General features: G+C 50.8%; 2 protein-coding genes across 2 annotated transcripts; one reads left to right on the top strand and one right to left on the bottom strand.

Moving 5' to 3' along the window:
- Positions 1-80: 80 nt before the first annotated feature.
- On the top strand, positions 81-14,437 carry ACET3X_002895 (uncharacterized protein). The gene is made up of 6 exons (XM_069449688.1): positions 81-1,894; positions 1,969-3,196; positions 3,247-4,718; positions 4,795-9,426; positions 9,473-9,873; positions 9,922-14,437. Exons 4-6 carry the CDS (start codon positions 5,181-5,183, stop codon positions 14,242-14,244), a joined length of 8,970 nt encoding a protein of 2,989 aa, XP_069309442.1. The 5' UTR covers positions 81-1,894; positions 1,969-3,196; positions 3,247-4,718; positions 4,795-5,180; the 3' UTR covers positions 14,245-14,437.
- Positions 14,438-16,508: 2,071 nt separating this feature from the next.
- On the bottom strand, positions 16,509-17,582 carry ACET3X_002894 (uncharacterized protein; the record flags this gene model as incomplete). Its single annotated transcript, XM_069449687.1, has 1 exon — positions 16,509-17,582. The coding sequence occupies one exon, from the start codon at positions 17,580-17,582 to the stop codon at positions 16,509-16,511; it is 1,074 nt and encodes a 357-aa protein (XP_069309441.1).
- Positions 17,583-17,598: the final 16 nt, after the last annotated feature.

Here is a 17,598-nt window from a genome sequence, read left to right as displayed (position 1 = left end):
GGTACAGAGAAGCAACAACAACAACAATACCATTTGTATCGCAATTTCCATATTTTGTATTCTGCCAAGCTCAATACGTCTCCCATTCTGTGCCTTGAAATATATTTTTCCGGCAAAGCGGGCAGTCGTGCGCCCTCGCATACGGTCCGTTGACCTGTTTCGACAAACACTCTTCACAGAACATATGGTTACAGGTGATGAGACGGCGCATGCTCCTTTGCGGCTCTAAACATATACAACATTCAGTATCTACGACAGTGGAGAAGATATCCAAGTCGAATCGGAATGTTGAGTGCCGTACTGCTGGCGCCACTTCTGGAGTGTCTGATTCTGCAGAGACGGCATCATCGAGGGATGGAGGCAGATCGTCTTCGGACAACAAAAGAATCGCAGACAGGGACGAGATGGCGCTTGCGATCCGTGCGACTAGACCTGGAGACTGTATGGGAATGGATGGAGTACGGCCCAAAGGTGGAGAGACCAGTCTCGGGATTGCAGAACGTGGTGTAAGGGCATCAGAAGCTGATGTATCCTGGCTTCGGTTCGGTTCAAGAGCCCTTGTGTGCCTAATCGCTCGTGTCAGGGGCCTATAGGATGCATGCGACGATGGCAGCGGTATTGAAGTTCTTGACTGAATATTTGAAAGACGCGGTGAAGGTATAGAATTCTGTGAGACCATCGTGTGTCCTATTGATGGTAAAGTAGGAGGTCGTTGTGGTGGTCTGGCCGGCTCGATACGGTGCGCCCCCTGGCTCTCTGGCATGTGCTCGATACAAAAGTACTGGCCAATATGGCTGTCTTCATACAACGTTCCGATCCGCATGCAGCGATGTGGGTTTCCCGTAGAGCGACCGGATGGCCTCTCTATGATGGCATCGCATCGATTCGCATGTGAATCACAGAACCAATTTTGACCCTCGGTATTGACACAAGTGCCGCGCCTCCAGCCGTCTTCTGCGCAATGCGGAAGCCCGTTCCGCACATATCCAATGCAATAACAACACAGCCACTTGTCGGAGAAGGTGTAGTATATGAGGGCTTGGTTTGGGCAACCACTAAACCATTCGCACGTTGGTGGACGAGCTCGCATAGTGTGACGGACCGTTTCGAAGTGTGCAATGCTGTGGAGATTCGATCGAAATCGTGTTAACCTTCGCGTATGTGATGGTGTAAGCACTGTGCAGTGATAATCGACCAACAAACAAATGATATTTGCACCGAAGAATGGATACAGAGCCTGATCGTGCGGTGTGAATCCGACGTCAGCACTCCTATCACGGTTGTTTCAGCCGGTGCAGGTTCGAGATTCACTCCTTTTGTGTACTGCATTTAATGGCAACAACTCCCTTGCAGTTACCAATGTGCACAGAACAGCGAAGGTGCGTATCTCTCTTGACTGACGTGCCACGACATTTCCGGAATAGATGTCCTAGCCAACGAACCTTCTTGTTGATTGCGCATCATTCGTGTTCAGCCACGCGTGGTAGATCGACCTTACGGCCTGAAGATTTGAGGTGATGAACGCACACGGCGTAACGTGTATTGTAGAGCTCTTGAAGACTGATTCGCGGGCAGTAACCTGTGCGTCGCGCGCACGACGACGTGACTTACGCGTGCATGGCTACAGAGTCCTCACATAGTTCTATAGCTACAAGTGAGACGTGCCAATGTCGCGTTGTTGCCAGATCATCGCGTTGTTGGAGATGAGCGCTCACAAGCTCGGATCCTTGACCGGCATCCCCTGATGACGTCACCACATTCACTGAATTCCAACACGTGTTCGTTCGTGCTGACAGCTACCGCAAAGACAACGAATCCCCACACCTCTGTTTGTGAATTAGCACATTAGGCGGTGTAGTAAGATAAGTGGCCGTAGTACGTGGAGCAAGCGTTGGTAGGCCATCCCAAGACTCTTTGGCGTACCACACTATGTCTGTGACTAAGCGAAAGCCTAATTCTGTCTGTAAGGAGACACCAACCAACGTACATGACGATCGAGCAAAGTTGGTCTGCGAAGCCTTACTGTTGTGACTACTGTTCACGCACAGCAGTCCTTGTTTGCTCAGACGCATGGTTAGTATGTCCGTTGAGGATCTTGTTGAGGATTTCCAGCTACCTAGGTACACACTGGATAACTTGGTACAATCCGCACTACGAGCCAACCGCAGCCCATATAATTCTAGCGAGTCAACAATACTGACCCAATCGACAACTCCAACCGAAGACATGGTAAATATGATATGCTAAGACGGAAGCGAGCTTTTTCGTACCCCACCATGAACCGAATGATGGTTCTCTGAGCCACCCAAGAAAAGGTCAAAGAACAAGCGAAATACATAAGCATACTTTATCTGTATCGTTCTCTACCTTCATCACCATCAACCTTCTCACAGTAACGATAGCCAAATCTAGACATGTCGCCAGTCCGCACCCTGCTACGCGAGATTCGCGACTTGATCATCGACAGTCTTCGCAACACGAATAAAAAAAGGGTCAATCAACAAGTTTTTGGGCCACTATACGCCCCATTGTCCGCACGACGTTGATGTCGACTTTAAAAACAGCGATATCGCTATCCACTCTGGATCTCCCCACCACTGCCAGGCATAAACCATCACATCATCCTTATTGCCTCGAACATATGCTGTCTCGCTACGACAAGCAGTCACGCACCCTCAGCCGCTTCTCAACACGCTCATCCGACAACATGCACGTCCCGATACAGTTGTTCAACGCGAGCAAAGGGACCAGTTTCAGACGAGATTCCAGATCTTGCCAAAACGCCCAGCAAAAAGGAGATAAATTTCTCGAATCCAGCAAGTTTGCCCATTGTGGGATACAAATTAATGTCGGATATGTCGAAAAGGATATCTGGACCAGAAGCAGGTGGAAGAGGCCAATCAACCATTCCTCAAAGCTTAACCAATGATTACTATCATAAGATATCTCCACCAGGAGACTCAAAGGCAGCTCTACACACTCGAAGTGGAAGAGGCGATGGGTAATCTTTTCTTCACTCGCATCAAAGACGAAGTGAGAAATTGGTTGTCGAAGGCGTCGCGGAACTATCTTAGCCTCCCGATAATGAGGAAACATTGTTTGGGTTATCCGATTTGATCGAACAGTTTGATGTTGGATCAATAATAGTGGTTTTGCGCTGCACATAGGCAGCCCCGCTGATTCCGGTATAACTTCGGTACTTGCACGCCATGTTTCGTGTTCGAGTGGCCGCTGAGTAGTAGTTAGGCAGAGTTTTTCAAGGTCGTCATGGTGGGTAAGCCGAACATAATATGGAAGAGAAGATTTGGGCAACAGTACGGACCAAAAACCGTAGTCAGTCTTGGCGATGAATGCGGATAGCTGGTGAGAATATGTATCCACAACAGTTCCATAATTTTAAACCCCTAGTGCTGCATTCATCCCATCCTCCGATACACGCAGCGGATCGACCATATAATGAAAGTCTGTCACGCTCATTCCATCCCACACTCTCCTCTCAAATCCTTTCACCTGACGTAGCCCTTCCGTCCCACCCCCCATTGATCCAAAGCGTCGGGCTACTGTTATAACCTGATGATGATGATGTGATTGTTTCCACGCTCGGCCTGTATGTCATTGTTTTCACATCCCACCCTCCTGTCCTTCCTTTGTAAAGCCAGCCCTGCCACAGATAATCTCTGTCTTGCATATCGCCAGACGACGTGGCAATAGTTTCTCGATGGATGATCATAGGTGCTCGGGGATATTGGTCTATCATCCAAGCGAGGAGTGCATCGTCAGGGCTGAGTGGCCCATTGAGAAGATGCCGGCGCGTATCAGGAAAACGAGCCATGGTCTCGGTGAACTCCTAGTAGACTGTGATGGGCGAATCCTGTGGACTGAAGTGAGCCTTGGCGCCATTTTCTTTTGCGAGAATGGCTTGTGCGTCGTGCAGCGAGAACATGTAGAAAAAGGTTAAGGGTCGGGCAGAGCTCTGGTAGCTGAAGAACTCGACAGGATAAGGTCGTGGAAGGGACCTCTTCGGTCTGACGTGTGACTTCATTGTCATCTGGATGTTGAGTCGGGTATTCGTCGATGTCGATGATTTGTGGCTATGATGTTTGGTTTGGTGATGGGACGGTAATGCTAAAGAAGAGTATGAGATTTCCGTTTTGAAGTGCCTTTTGCGTCTTCGTTCCTGTAGGGCCTCTTTCCAGATACTGATATGCAAAGAAAAAGACGCTGCAGGGGTGCGGCGTTTGGGAAAGCAGCACCGTACTGATGGAGGAAGGCGGGGACAACGATTTGGTAGCAGGTGTTGAAGGTAGGTCAGGGACGTTTCGAGGTCTCTAGATTAGCCATACTGCCATCGTAGTTAGTAAGATTTGAAAACTTTGTCATGTCTGATATTCCGTGAGCAATTTATAGGATTATGATGGGTTCCAGGGCAATGATCCGCCACAAGGATAAGGTATCTTTGTTCCCGACGCCATCCGGCGGTAATGTGGGTTGAGCATCCTGGATGTATCGTCCCACGTATGCAGACAGCCGCGATCGGTCACACTTGGCAAGAACGATTGACAGGCACGATAGGGATTTGCATCGGCGTGGCCAGACAGCTACACAATGCGACGCAAAGGCGTAGTGTTATTCAAGCGCACCAGTGTCGTCGTCGAGGAATGCGCGGGGGTGTGGTTGAGGTGAAAGTGGTACGTCAGGCAGCGACAGGCTCCTTCCAGGTACGCGGGTGTGGCTTGGCACAGCAGGGATATGGCGCCGGCGAAGCGTGGGAACCTGGAAAGCTGACGGCATCAGCACAAGACACCACATAGGGAAATACGGAGCCCCGCAGAGAGACTGGAGAGAACGTCTGCGCTGCCGTCACTGCCCGATCTCATCGCCGGCACCGCGAATTTTCACTCGCAGCTCGCTCCAACCACCAGGTGACGCGTTCCGGGACTGCCGCTTTGGCCGCATCCATCTCCCCCGACCGTCAAGTCCGCACTCTCATCTACGCCCTCGCCTCGTCCTCGCCTCACCCTCGATGCCGATGCAGCAACCCTCGTAGCCCTGCGCCTGCGCCTCGCTCGATTATGTCCGGCCCGTCGACTCTCCACTCACTCGGGCACATCGCGTGCACTCGCGACCACTTTCTTGGATAACACTCTACTCGGTCAATGGCATACGGTTGAAGCACAATCATGGCCCTGCCAACCCTCCAGTTCCTCGCGGGGCTCCTGCTCCTGATATACCTACTCTCCTTTGTCCTGTTCGCCTTTATACGCATAGCCACAGGGGTATCCATACAGCGACTCGGCCTACGCGGCCTGCGACGCATCGCCTTCACCCCCAAGGATGGCCTGCGCATCGAAATCCGCGGCCTTGGCTTCACTCTTCACCGACCCACCTTCGCCCAGCCCACGGTTGTCAGCATAGTCCTACACGAGCTCAAGGTCACGGTCGACCTCAGGGCGCTTGGAGAGAAGCCGCGCAAGAAGCCGGGCTGGGCACACTGGGCCAGCGGCACCACGCAAAAGGGCAACAGCGGCCAGAACACCCCGGAGCCCGTGGCCGACGACGACGACGACGAGACACAGAGAAGCCAGACATGGAAGCGGCTCACGGATGCCAAGGAGAAGATCAAGCGCCTGCACAGGAACATCAACTGGCTCAGGCAGGTCGATGTTGTGGCTCACGCGACCACGCTCGTCGTAGTCGACGTGGGCTCACTGCAGGTTGGTGGCCTTAATCTGGCCGTAGATACCAGGAAAAAGACAGTCGACCGCAGCCGCCTCTTCAACCACCACAAGCCAAAGCCAGACCAGGAACAACGGCCTGCCGAGTGGCTCTTCTCCGCTCGCAGCATCCTCTTCTCTCCAGAGGGCAGGGAATCGACTGAGCTGCTCGACCACTGCACTCTCAACGTGCATGGCTTCCTCAAGAAAGAGCTCGAGGGTCTGCGCGATGCGTCCATCGCATTCAAACTGGGCCGGCTCCTCATTCCATATGACGATGTCAAGCTATGCATTGAGAGAGCTCAGAAGTGTCGCACGCCTGGCCCTCGGAAAAGGTCTCGTGGTAGTCGCACAGACGTATCGCTCAGCGATGTCATGGAAGAGCTTGAGGACCCCAACACACGCGAAGAAAACCTCATCCGTACCGTCTCTGATTCCCGCGAGTTTGCCAGCTCCATCCTCCGCGGAATCCACGAGTTCCAATTCGCGGTCGGCTTTCTCGGCCTCACCAAGCAGATTGAGACCGCCCAGAGCTCAGATCCTCCATTCTACCTCAATCTTTCCATGAAGGAAGTCGGCATGGATCTTCTACGCCTAGATCCTCGCAGTCCCGCCCATCTCATGTACTTCTCGCCCAACGATATTGCCCACCAGGCTCTTCTTGCTGCAATATCTATATCCGTCGGTATCGATAATAGCCATGGTCACCCCGAGCGTCTGCTTTACGTTCCCATGGTCACGACGACCTTGAACACGACCCTCCCTTCGAAAACGATTCATTTTTCTAATGACAAAGATAGCGCTGAGCGCAACACCAACATACTCTTTGCCAACCTGGTCGTTACGTCGCCATCTCTGGACCTCGATCCTAAACACCTGCCGCTACTAATTGCATTATTTCATAATTACGAGATGCATCGCAAGCCGCCTGAGACCAGACAACGCAAGCGCTACCTCTTTCGCCGACTATTGCCCAAGGCAAGCATTAAAATGTCAATACATGAGCCTGTCACCCGAGTGAGCCTTCCACCAATGGACCCCGCCAGGCAAGACAAGGACGAATTTGATCTGCTGATTTCTGCATCTTCATCCATGTCTTTGGACTTAGAGGCATCGCACTCTGCGGATGGCGAGTTGCATTATGCACTGAGCTCAACTTTCCGCATGAACGCACATCAACTTTACTACCAAACTGCAGCCATCGTGAAGCACAACTTACTTCTGACAGACTACGTGGAAGTCAAGGCTCTGATGAGTGCAGCTCCTGACCCTGTCGTCGAAGTTTGGGGCACGGCACAGACATTCTCCCTGTACATGGTTCGGCCTGAAATTAGCCAAGGACTGCGACAGATCTTCACAAAAATGTCAGCAGATATGGGCCATCGGCGCAGCGCGCCCAAGAAGAAAGGGCTCAATGCACTCCGTAGATTACCAGCTTGGATGACATACGTTCACCTTCAAGGATCAGACTGGAACGTGGATGTCGCTGGAATAGATGTTGATATATCGAAACACAGTCGAGGTGTCGGCTTACACCTGGAATCTTGGACCGCGGAATACAAGACAAGCAGGGAAGAAGAGATGGACTTGAAGCCTGCAAGACGACGCGCACCAAGCAGGACCATCAACCGTGAGGAACACTTACTCAGATCACCGCCCCCAGCCTCGCCAAGGTCACCAAAAGAAACGTCAGGCAATCCAACCGATGGCAGACGTCTTGCTTTACATTTCTATGGACTAGAAGGATTGATCATCGAAGGGGATGACCAGCCGGAGCAAGAACCAACGTTGTCATTGCCTCGCATGGAGATTGCTCTGCATACGCTCTCTGATAAGCAGGGCCCGATATTCCACATCCACTCGTACAGCCAAAACCTGTTTCTCCGCTATTCGCTATATCGCCATTTCGCCTTGTGTACGGCGGTGCAAGTTCTACAGAGGTCTTTTGACTGGGACTTCGGGAAGAACAAGGCTGCAGAGCCAGTATCAACCAGCTCGCCGCGACACCTCTCCGTGCCGATGCTGGGCGAGGACATTGTGGATCCACTTAGCGGAACTACCCACGAGATTGTGACAGTCGATGTCAAAGCCCATTTCGTCCAGATCAAAGCAGACATGCCTGGAGATCCGCCTCTGATGCTTCAGATATATGGGCTTGAAGCAGGAAAACATCGCTGGACCAGCCCATTCCTTCGGTCGCGCCTAGTGCGACTGTTTGCAGAGAACCCAGCCATCAAACGAGCTTGGAGTCGGATTGTCAGCGTCAAGTCCTTGCGATTAGATTATCGGCAATCCAAGCTTAGATACGGTCACACGATAACGGACGAGAAGTCGTTTGATATCGCAACGGACGCGATAAGAATTGCTGTACCTCATCAACTAGTCATGCACAAAATCTTCGACAACGTCGCCAATGTTGCCAAGACTGCCAAGCAGGTGCATCATCGCTTCAAGACTGGAACTAATGAGTACGTTCTGGACAAGGAAGCCGAAGGCCCCAAGATTGTGCCAAAGATATCACTCCGGAGCCGCGCAGTGCTCTTTGAGCTGGAAGACAACGCCTTTGAGTGGAAGCTAGGGACGATCTACCGGATTGGTCTTATGGAACAAAAGCAGAGGCTTGCTCGTGAACATGCTTTTGACCTGAAAGTGCGGAAACTGCAGCAGCAAGACGACCAGCGTGGAAACTCACGTTACCGCGCAAGATCCGCACATGATGTTCGAGGACGGAACAAGATCAAGAAAAGGGACAAGGAGCTTAGGTTCCACCGACGCACGAAGAGCGCTGACTCAAGCGGTCATAGCTCGCCGGACCGGGGTCGTTCAGATCATCCTATGCGATACAACAAGGACGGTTTCAGCGGTCTTAGTGGGTCATACCAGACGTCTGTACAAGACGCACGTGTAAAACTGAACCGCCTGAATGCTCAGACGTGGAAGAAGCGTATCGACTCCGCGATGACATCGCAGAACCGGTCCATGAACGATATCCGTTCAACATTCTGGGGCCTAGATGAGCTGCCAGACGATATTGAGCACAAGGAAACCATCCTTGCCGTCTCCCAACGACCAGCACTCATGGCACTGGCAGTCAGCGATCTAGAAATCGTCATCGATAAGCCCTCGTTTCCTATCTCGGAGTACCCACGCTTCCTTCACCGTGTTGGCAAAGGTATGCCATTCGATACACAGTATGCTCTTTTAATTCCCATGCATGTCCAAATACAAATGGGTGAAGCCAAGATTCACCTTCGGGATTACCCACTGCCACTGTTGCACTTCCCAGCCATCGGCAGCATACAATCATCAAGACTACCCAGCGTCTTGATGAAGACGGACTTTGTGATAGCGGAAGAGTTCAGAGACGTTGAGTCTTCACGCGTCAGTCGGGTTGTTGTCGTACCATCAGAGGAGAACTCTGCAGGCGAGCCGACAGGCGGATATGCAGTCGACGTTCGTCGAACTGTGGCACCTGTGAAAACATACTCAGATATGGCGATCGACATCAACTCGGCATACCCAACCAGAATCACTTGGGGCACGTCATATCAGCCAGCAATTCAAGATATGATGCAGATTATTGAAAACTTCACAAAGCCAGCTATAGACCCTTCCGAGAGGGTCGGATTTTGGGATAAGATTAGGCTGACTTTCCACTCTCGCATTAATGTCTCATGGAAGGGCGACGGCGATGTTCATCTGATCCTCAAAGGTACGCCACAGTATAGCTTCGCAAGAGACTGAATTAACATTTACAGGTTCCCGCGATCCGTACATGGTCACTGGTCATGGTGCAGGCTTTGTCATGTGCTGGCAGAACGATGTACAACTCAGCATCGCTCAAGACGAAGATCCTAGGAACTTTATGGTCGTCAAAAGTGGAAGCTACGTGCTCGCTATTCCAGATCTCAACCACATTGCGCGTCACGACGCCGAGACGGAAACTGTGGCCCGGCCGGATACTGCATCGAGCATGTCTAGTCGTAAGCAGAGAGCCACCTTCAAGAAGACTGTGATGAAGCTCAATGGCAATGTGCGCTGGGTTGCTGGGCTGGTATTCGAGCGCAATATGGATGATGGTGGGCGTTCGTTCAACTTCATCCCTCACTACAACATCACTCTCAAGAATCCAAAGTATGCAAAAGCATCGAATGGGAAGGTAAATGATGAACCGCCTTGCTCTCAAACACTTGCTAATCTAGAACAGGAGTATGACGCATTCCGAGGCTTCCGCAGCCATCACATCCACATGTCTATTGCTATCGCCGCTCCATACGACCGAGAGTGGTCTGTCGCTAATCTGGAGCCATCGAAAACCTACAACAGTGTCCATCTCTCCCCACGCTTCTTTACGCACTTTTACAGCTGGTGGTCGATGTTTTCGGGTGCAATGTCGTTACCCGTACGTCAAGGAAAGCTGTGGCCAGGAGTAGAGAAGTCTAGTAAGAAGTTCGGGCGACACCTTGCGACCATCAAGTACAATCTTTTGCTGTCACCCCTGTATATGAGCCACATCTACAAGCACAAGGATGCAGAGGACTATACTGCAGGCGTTGTCTCTGCTACTGGACTAAAGGCGCGGCTCGATAGCTTCATGTTCGATCTCCACCAGCGCCGCGAAGAGTTCAGGACCCTGGTACAGGCGCCCGAAGGCCAGCAGAACAGCAGGCAAAACAAGACAACTGGTATGCGCATCAACCAGGTACAGCTTGACCTCATCCGTACGGACATTCGAGCAGTATCTGCAAGCATCTCAGGGACCGGCTCTGAAGACGTTGACAATGCGACCGCGGATGATCTTGCCAGCTACAACCAAGAGTACCTCACAGCTGACTTGTCGAAATTCACCATCCCAGACAACGATCTAGGATGGGTGGACATGGACGACTTTATCGAGCTCGGTTGGATCCTACCTTCACGTCGACACCCCGAAACGCAGATTCTGCCCCTTGCCTTCGCTCCACGCTTTACCTACTTTCGCCAAACCGACCACAGTAACAATATCTCTGGTGACAAACACCGAAAGAGCGCATTCGGCAATGAGCCGACTCATCACTGTGTCATCTCAGCACGGAACGATCCACGCCGGGTACAGTGTCACCTGATTGAACAACGGATTGAACGTGTAAAGGAACAAGTAGCTCATAACCAGCAAGCTGTGAATGAGCAAGAGCTCAAGGTCGTGCGTGAACCATCTGAAGGACATGAAGAGTCGCAGCGTCGCCTTGAAGCACTGCGAAATCATACCCAGTTCCTTCAGCGGAAGTTGGAGTTCCTGTCTGCCATGCATACCAGTTTGTTGGAGCGCTTAGAGACTGCCTCCTCTTCTCCAGGCAACCCTGTTCCAGAGCCCGAGACAGATGGAGAAGATGAGTACTTTGAAGCAGATGGTGGTCAAGATGCGGTTGACCCGGACGGCAAGCAAGCAGACTCACCTCCTAACCCTATCACCGATTTCACCAACGAGTTCAACAACCGGTTCATCATCCACAATATCCACCTGAAGTGGGGCAATTCTTTGCGAAACATAATACTCCGCTACATTCACCAAGTTACTCAACGTCGGGGGTTTGTTTATTACATGTCTCGGAGAGCTGTGAAGTTCATACTTGACGTTGTTGAGGAGCAAAACAAGTCCCGCGGGCCATCCACGTCTGGACCCGATGAAACACCTATGGCCGGTAATAACGAAGCAGGGCTGGACGTCGACGAAACGATCGAACAGTTCCTACGCGACGGGAGGAAATTCGTTGAGGCCAATGAGGAAGACGCTAAGACTAAGACCACCAATGGCACCTCTGCAGGCACTAGTGAGCCTTCACCCGCGAATCCTGCAAAGGCGGAGGAGGATGTTGCAGACGACTATGTTTCTCAAAATTCCTATCTTGTGCGTCTTATTGCACCGCAAATCCAGCTGCAAAGCGAGAAAGACACAAAGTCCGCAGTGCTCGTCACAGCGAAAGGCATGCAGCTCAAGGTTCTACAAATCATGGACAAAGACCGAGTTATGGACGAGGTTTCAGGCCTTGTTCAACGAAGGTTCATCGCGGCTATGGACAGTCTACAAATCTTCGTCACAAATTCAAAGACTTTCAGTAGTCCGGAAGATATACACATGTACTCTGGAAGCATGTACGGAACGCCAGTTGGCTCAGCATGGCCTCCATGGGTACCTTTCGAAGTCATGTTCGAATTTCACAGCAACCCGTTCGGATTCCAGCGCGTGGTACAACGAACTTCAGCCAGTATGCGGTATGATAAGCACAACGCGTTGCGTCTGAAGTACAACGATGATGTCTCGGCTGGCGACTCTTCTTCCTCTACCGACAACATGGAGAGCCGAATTGACCACCTCTGGGTGGACTTCCCACACGTGCGAGCCCTGTGTGACTCCAGACAATACTACGCGATGTATGTTATCGTTTTAGATCTACTCTTGTACCACGAGCCATTGGAAAAGACGCGTAACGAGCGCCTCGAGAAGATCATGCTTGCCTCTGACTTCACCGACCTTGCCGGAGCTCCAAACCTAGTCATGGGTCTTCAGGAGCGCATTCAACAGCTCGAAGAGATCAAGACCGTCTTCCAAATCAACGAGAAGTATCTGGATAAGCAAGGATGGGAAGATCGTATTGAGGTCGAGAAAGACTTGGCTGTCTACGAAGACGAACTGTTCTTTGTCATGAAAGCGATCACAACCGCACAGCGCAAGCAAGATGATCGCGCGCAATCAAAACAGTCAACCGGACTCTTGCGGATGTATGTCTCTGCATCTGATATCGTGTGGCATCTGCTTCGCGAAGGTGCCGAATCACTAGCGGAGTTCCAGCTCAAGAACGTAGCTTTCGATCGCACCGACAACAATGACGGATCTAATTCCAACTCTCTAGAGATCGAACAGGTGCGAGGTCTGAACCTACTACCCAACGCGCTATATCCTGAAATGATATCGCCTTTCCTGGAGCAGGACCAGACACTTCCTGAGAACGCCAGGTGCCTCAAGGTCTACTTCGTGGCACTAGAGTCGATCGCAGGCATACCTGTCGTAGATCATTTCGAGGTTGAGCTGTATCCACTAAAGGTGCAACTGGAATACCAGATCGGCAAGAAACTGCTACAATATGTTTTCCCCACGTATGGCGACAGCAAAACTGCGAACTCATCGCCGTTCTTACTCAAACACACCCTCCCGACCCAGGATGAGGACGAGGAAGGCAATAGCATAATTTCTGGGACAGCAAGCATGGGCGCTTCGCTCTCAACGGATGAAGGCGCAGTAGAAGCTCTCAAGCAACGGCTCACACCTACACTCCAGTTGCCTGATCCGGTCCAAAGATCTGATGCGAAGAGGAAGGGTATGGCGAAGCGGCCGAGCGCTCACTATTTCCGTTTCTTCAAAGACAACAATGCTTCACGTAGTGGAACCGAGCTCCGTCGTACTCTTCATCCGAACTCTGCATTGGTGGTCCCCACGTTGGGTGGCAATTCCAACAACTCCTCTAGACCAAGCTCCGTTCGGTCAAACACAACCAATTCAAGTCAGACCCTGAATGAATCTGAACGGACTGCCAAACGCTTTGCGCTCTATCGTACTGGCACCAACTTGACTGAGAAGCGCACGAACAAGAAGGAAGTCAGGAGCGACGATCTGACCAAAATGATGAGTCGAGCAAGCGAATTTATGACTGTTGCGTACTTCAAAATCCCCTCCATGGTATTGTGTCTCTCCTACAAAGGCAAGAGCACACGTAACTTTGAAGACGTCCACGATCTGGTCTTCAGGATGCCTACGATAGAGTACCGCAACAAGACGTGGTCCAATTTGGATCTTGTCACACAACTCAAGAAAGATGTCTTGAGAGCGCTCCTGTCTCATGCCGGTACGATTGTTGGTAACAAGATCTCACATCACCGTCCGTCAGCCAAATCACAGTCTCGTCTTCGGCAAATTGCCAACAGCAGCGCAATGCTCAACACGTCTCCAGATCTGTCAGGCACCGATTCGAGTTATATGCTTGATCATTCCCCCGGTGGGTCTGACCTTTCAGCCGAAGATCGCATGCCCCGCCGTTCTTTCACATCAGGACGCCAAGGTAGTTTTATTAGCACCGTCTCGGAAGAAGGCTCATCCATGCACTCGTCAAAGCCGGCTTCGACCAACCAAGCGCGCTCCACACACGGTTCCATTATGGGTGGCTACAGTCATCATAGCAGCGGCCTAGTCGTCGACGACGTCGAAGATGGGCGCGCATTTGCTGATGAACTGTCAAGAGTAGACAACACAGAGCCTGTCCACGCGAACCTTATTCATAGCTTGAGCAAACATATTGCTGGAGTCAGCGCGCCTTTTGCCGGACACATGAGAAGCAGAGCTGGTAGTGGTGCAGCGAGTATGCGAGCTGCGAGCGTAGCAACTGGTATCAGTGGTATCAGTGGAAGAGAAGGCAGCGTGGTGGACGATGACACGGACGGTCCGAAGACGAAGAAAGCAAAGGCTCTGGGGAAGAAGTTGCTCGGTCGGGGGAACTAGAAGTTCCCTTCGTCGACCGGAACAGGAGCTTCGACTCCTGATTTCTTTATCTCTCATCATTCATAGCATCAATTGGCGTTCTTTCTTTTCATTTGTAGATATTGGGCGATAGATGGACGGAGGAGGGGCTTTTTTGCTTTGTATCATAGCATTCGTCCTGCCCAGGGCTTTTTTGGGGTTAGAATAGTCGCTTGTAAGTCTTTCCTATAGCATTAGTGTTATCGAAAATATCACTATGTTGTTCTCAACATCGACGGTCTTACGCAGTAGCAGAGTCTGGCTTCGTCCCTTTGTGAGTAGCCCCAGTTCAATTGACTGTGGTGTGATTCGTTCTTTGCGCAAATGCATACATCAACATCGAGTGACGTTCGAGTCACATCAGGGTTCACAGTCCGCCAGCCTCATATTCTAGGTATGTCGTCCTTGCTTGTACAGCCTTACTGTTGAAAACTATCACTTTCATTGTTGACTCCGCAATGAATTTGTTGCTCTCGCTGGTCAAATTCACCAGCAAAACCATTGTATACGCTCAGTGTTTCCGCTACACCCGTGTGCATAGTCAGCAACTATGATCAGTTCACACAGTGCTGCTAGCTCTTCTTACTAGATAACTACCCTAGAGTTCCTTTATTACCGTCTAAAACAACAGTCATCTGGCTTTTGATAGGTTGATTCAACCCCTACTTTGATACAACTGCAATACCTGGAACCAAAACCACAAGACTATACAAGTTCTTAGGCGATATCAGTTCCGACTATGGCCCCCAAACCCAAGCCTGATACTAGTACAGCTGTTAGCTTGGCCTTGGAGCACAATACTCCGGCTATCGTGCCCAGCTCACATATCGACCCATCGCTTGAACAGTGTAAACTTTTCGTTAAATCACAGTCTCCCTTGTTCTCACGTCTCCCCCAAGAGGTCCGCGATACAATATATGAAAAGATCTGGGGAGACGCGGATACTACCAGTCAGCGCTTCCCACGCCCAGGCTACGCTGTGGCATATGATGGCGGCAACGATCCTCTTGACTTCTCAGTTGGTACTGGAGCGAATATTACAAAGTGGCTTTTGACTAACAAGCAGATGCTGAGTGAAGGAATCAAGCACCTGTACCGAAAGTCCATATGCCACTTGAACGATGGCAACAACGCTATGTCGTCTCGGCCCGCCGACTTTCGATTGTTGAAATCGTTCGAGGTACATTCATACGCTATTCATCTTCAGCGCGAACCCTTCATCTTCGATGACCAGCAGCGGACTTACCGGATCAGTCCTTCTGTACGAGCACAGATCTATCGAACCATACAGTGGACGAACTCTTCTTCCCCCGTGAAATCATTCCAAATACACGTCACCCGTCCATTTCAGGAGCCCATACATGCCAGGACCACGGCAGACTTCAACTTCGATCTTCGCCACCTCGAGGTTCTCAAAGGACATGAGAATCTGAGTAGATTCGAATTCCATGTCCTTGGTGATATGGATGATACTGAGCTACTCGCTAAACACTGGAGAGTCGTTGGAGCAACACATGCCAGGCAGCTAGAAGACCACTATTTCGATACTTTGAGGGCTGAGATCATACGTGTAGGCCAGTTCTTGATCGAGGGTGGTACGAAGAGAGGATATATGAAGGAGACCACGCGGGAGAGCGATGGGACTCGGCAGTTGATGTGGGGTTGGATCTTCGAGAAGCTGTGAAAGGACTGACAGGTTTCTTGAGTAGTGGAAGACAGCGCGTAGTGTTCAGTTACGTTTGAATACGCTATTAAAAATTCTAAATGTGAAATTATATAGTAGATTATTGTTCTGTAGTATCGTATATGAGCCTGTTTGATGCTACCAGTTATGCGGAAGACGGTGTGATATACTCACTGACAAGATTAGCTGTAGCAAGCACACAAGTAAGACAAGTTGCCAGAATGAAAGAAAATAACAAACAGAATGAACACAATTACCAGTGAGACATGCATAGCAACTGAGACACTTGACATCCACCAGTCACAAACTCTCGAAACACGCTTCACAATGTCTCTAAAATCCCTGCCTTCAAACAACCCCCAGAAGTGATTGAGCCATGAAAGCGGTTCCCAAAAGGAAAGGTATGGAGCGATCGATAGAAGAGTGGCTTCCAGTTCGTATGTGATTCCAAGAGTCCTGCGGTTGTCGTTGTATGCGCAAAAACCACATCCACCCATAATCACGGCCCGCGGTATGTGCCCAGCACGCTGCTCTTTGTGACCCTCGTTCGATTTGTCAAACATCACAATCCGTCTCCTTGTCTCAGCTGAGTCCTATACCATGGTTCCGCAATCTTAGCAATTTCGACTGTCAGGTCTGCCTCGTCAACTCCAAACTTTGTTATGTACGTCTTCTCCTCCTCCAATATATCCTGTCGTATCCACTTCAAGAAGTCCCCCAGCGCTCTCACATCTTGTTTCACACCCTTCTCTCGCAGCACATCCCAGCCTTGTTCTAATCGCTGTTGTGAGCACCACGGACCTGCCAATTTTGCCGCTGCTTTACGTTTGTCTCTGATTGTATCCACGGCGTTGGTTTGTCTCGGAGGGCGGAAGGATGTGGATTTAAATTTCCCGCCCTTGCTTTTGAACCAGAGAGCTGGAATGGCGTTGTACTGAGGTGAAACTGGTTTCCAGACAATGCCTTCGCCTGGACCGGATATACCGAAAGTTGCTGCAAACGGGCAGTGGGCAGCGACTTCTTCAGTCATGCGTTCCACTTCTGATACTGTGCGCTCAATCTCATCGGGGTAGAGTGTCGTGTGGAATAATCCACATCTTGACGCATTATAGATACCATAGTCTGGCAAATTGATATCCGGGTATTCTTGGTCTTTCTGCCATCGGCCGTTGATGTTGATTGAGATTATGACGAAGCGGCGGTATAGTTGGGCGATGGCGACGTCTTTTTGTATCTTCTCGCCTATCCATTCGCCGGCTATGAGCACGGGTAAGCTGTCTTCAACCGTCGCGTTGGGATTAAGTTCTCTCCACCGTGCCAAGTACAAGTTTCGCAATCCAAGTATGGTATCGGTCTTGTTTAGCATCGTCGCTGCAAAGCCTTGGTTGTCTCTTGCAACCGATAGACCGGTGACGTTTCGCGACTGGAAGACGATGCGATTGTCAGGGTATACGAGTATATCTGCATGCGTACCATGAAGCTTGACTGTGCCGACAAAAGGTACGTGCTCCAGGGCCATGTTTACGTTAGGATGACTAGGGTCTCGGTTCAAGCGGTGCAGATGCTCGACGACATCTGAAATATGCGTTGTGATCTTGGGGTAGAGCATTGACTGACCAAAGTCGGTACTAGCCATGGTGAGTAAGATGACC

Source organism: Alternaria dauci, chromosome 2 (genome assembly GCF_042100115.1).
Source record: "Alternaria dauci strain A2016 chromosome 2, whole genome shotgun sequence".
Lineage (NCBI taxonomy): Eukaryota > Fungi > Ascomycota > Dothideomycetes > Pleosporales > Pleosporaceae > Alternaria > Alternaria dauci.
Note: the sequence above shows the minus strand (reverse complement) of the source record. Positions and strands in the feature narration are given on the sequence as shown.

Coding starts and splice junctions, on each gene's coding strand:
- ACET3X_002895 (XM_069449688.1), top strand. CDS start 5,181: ATGGCCCTGCCAACCCTCCAGTTCCTCGCGGGGCTCCTGCTCCTGATA. Junction 9,427..9,472: donor TGTTCATCTGATCCTCAAAG/GTACGCCACAGT, acceptor TAACATTTACAG/GTTCCCGCGATCCGTACATG. Junction 9,874..9,921: donor CAAAAGCATCGAATGGGAAG/GTAAATGATGAA, acceptor AATCTAGAACAG/GAGTATGACGCATTCCGAGG.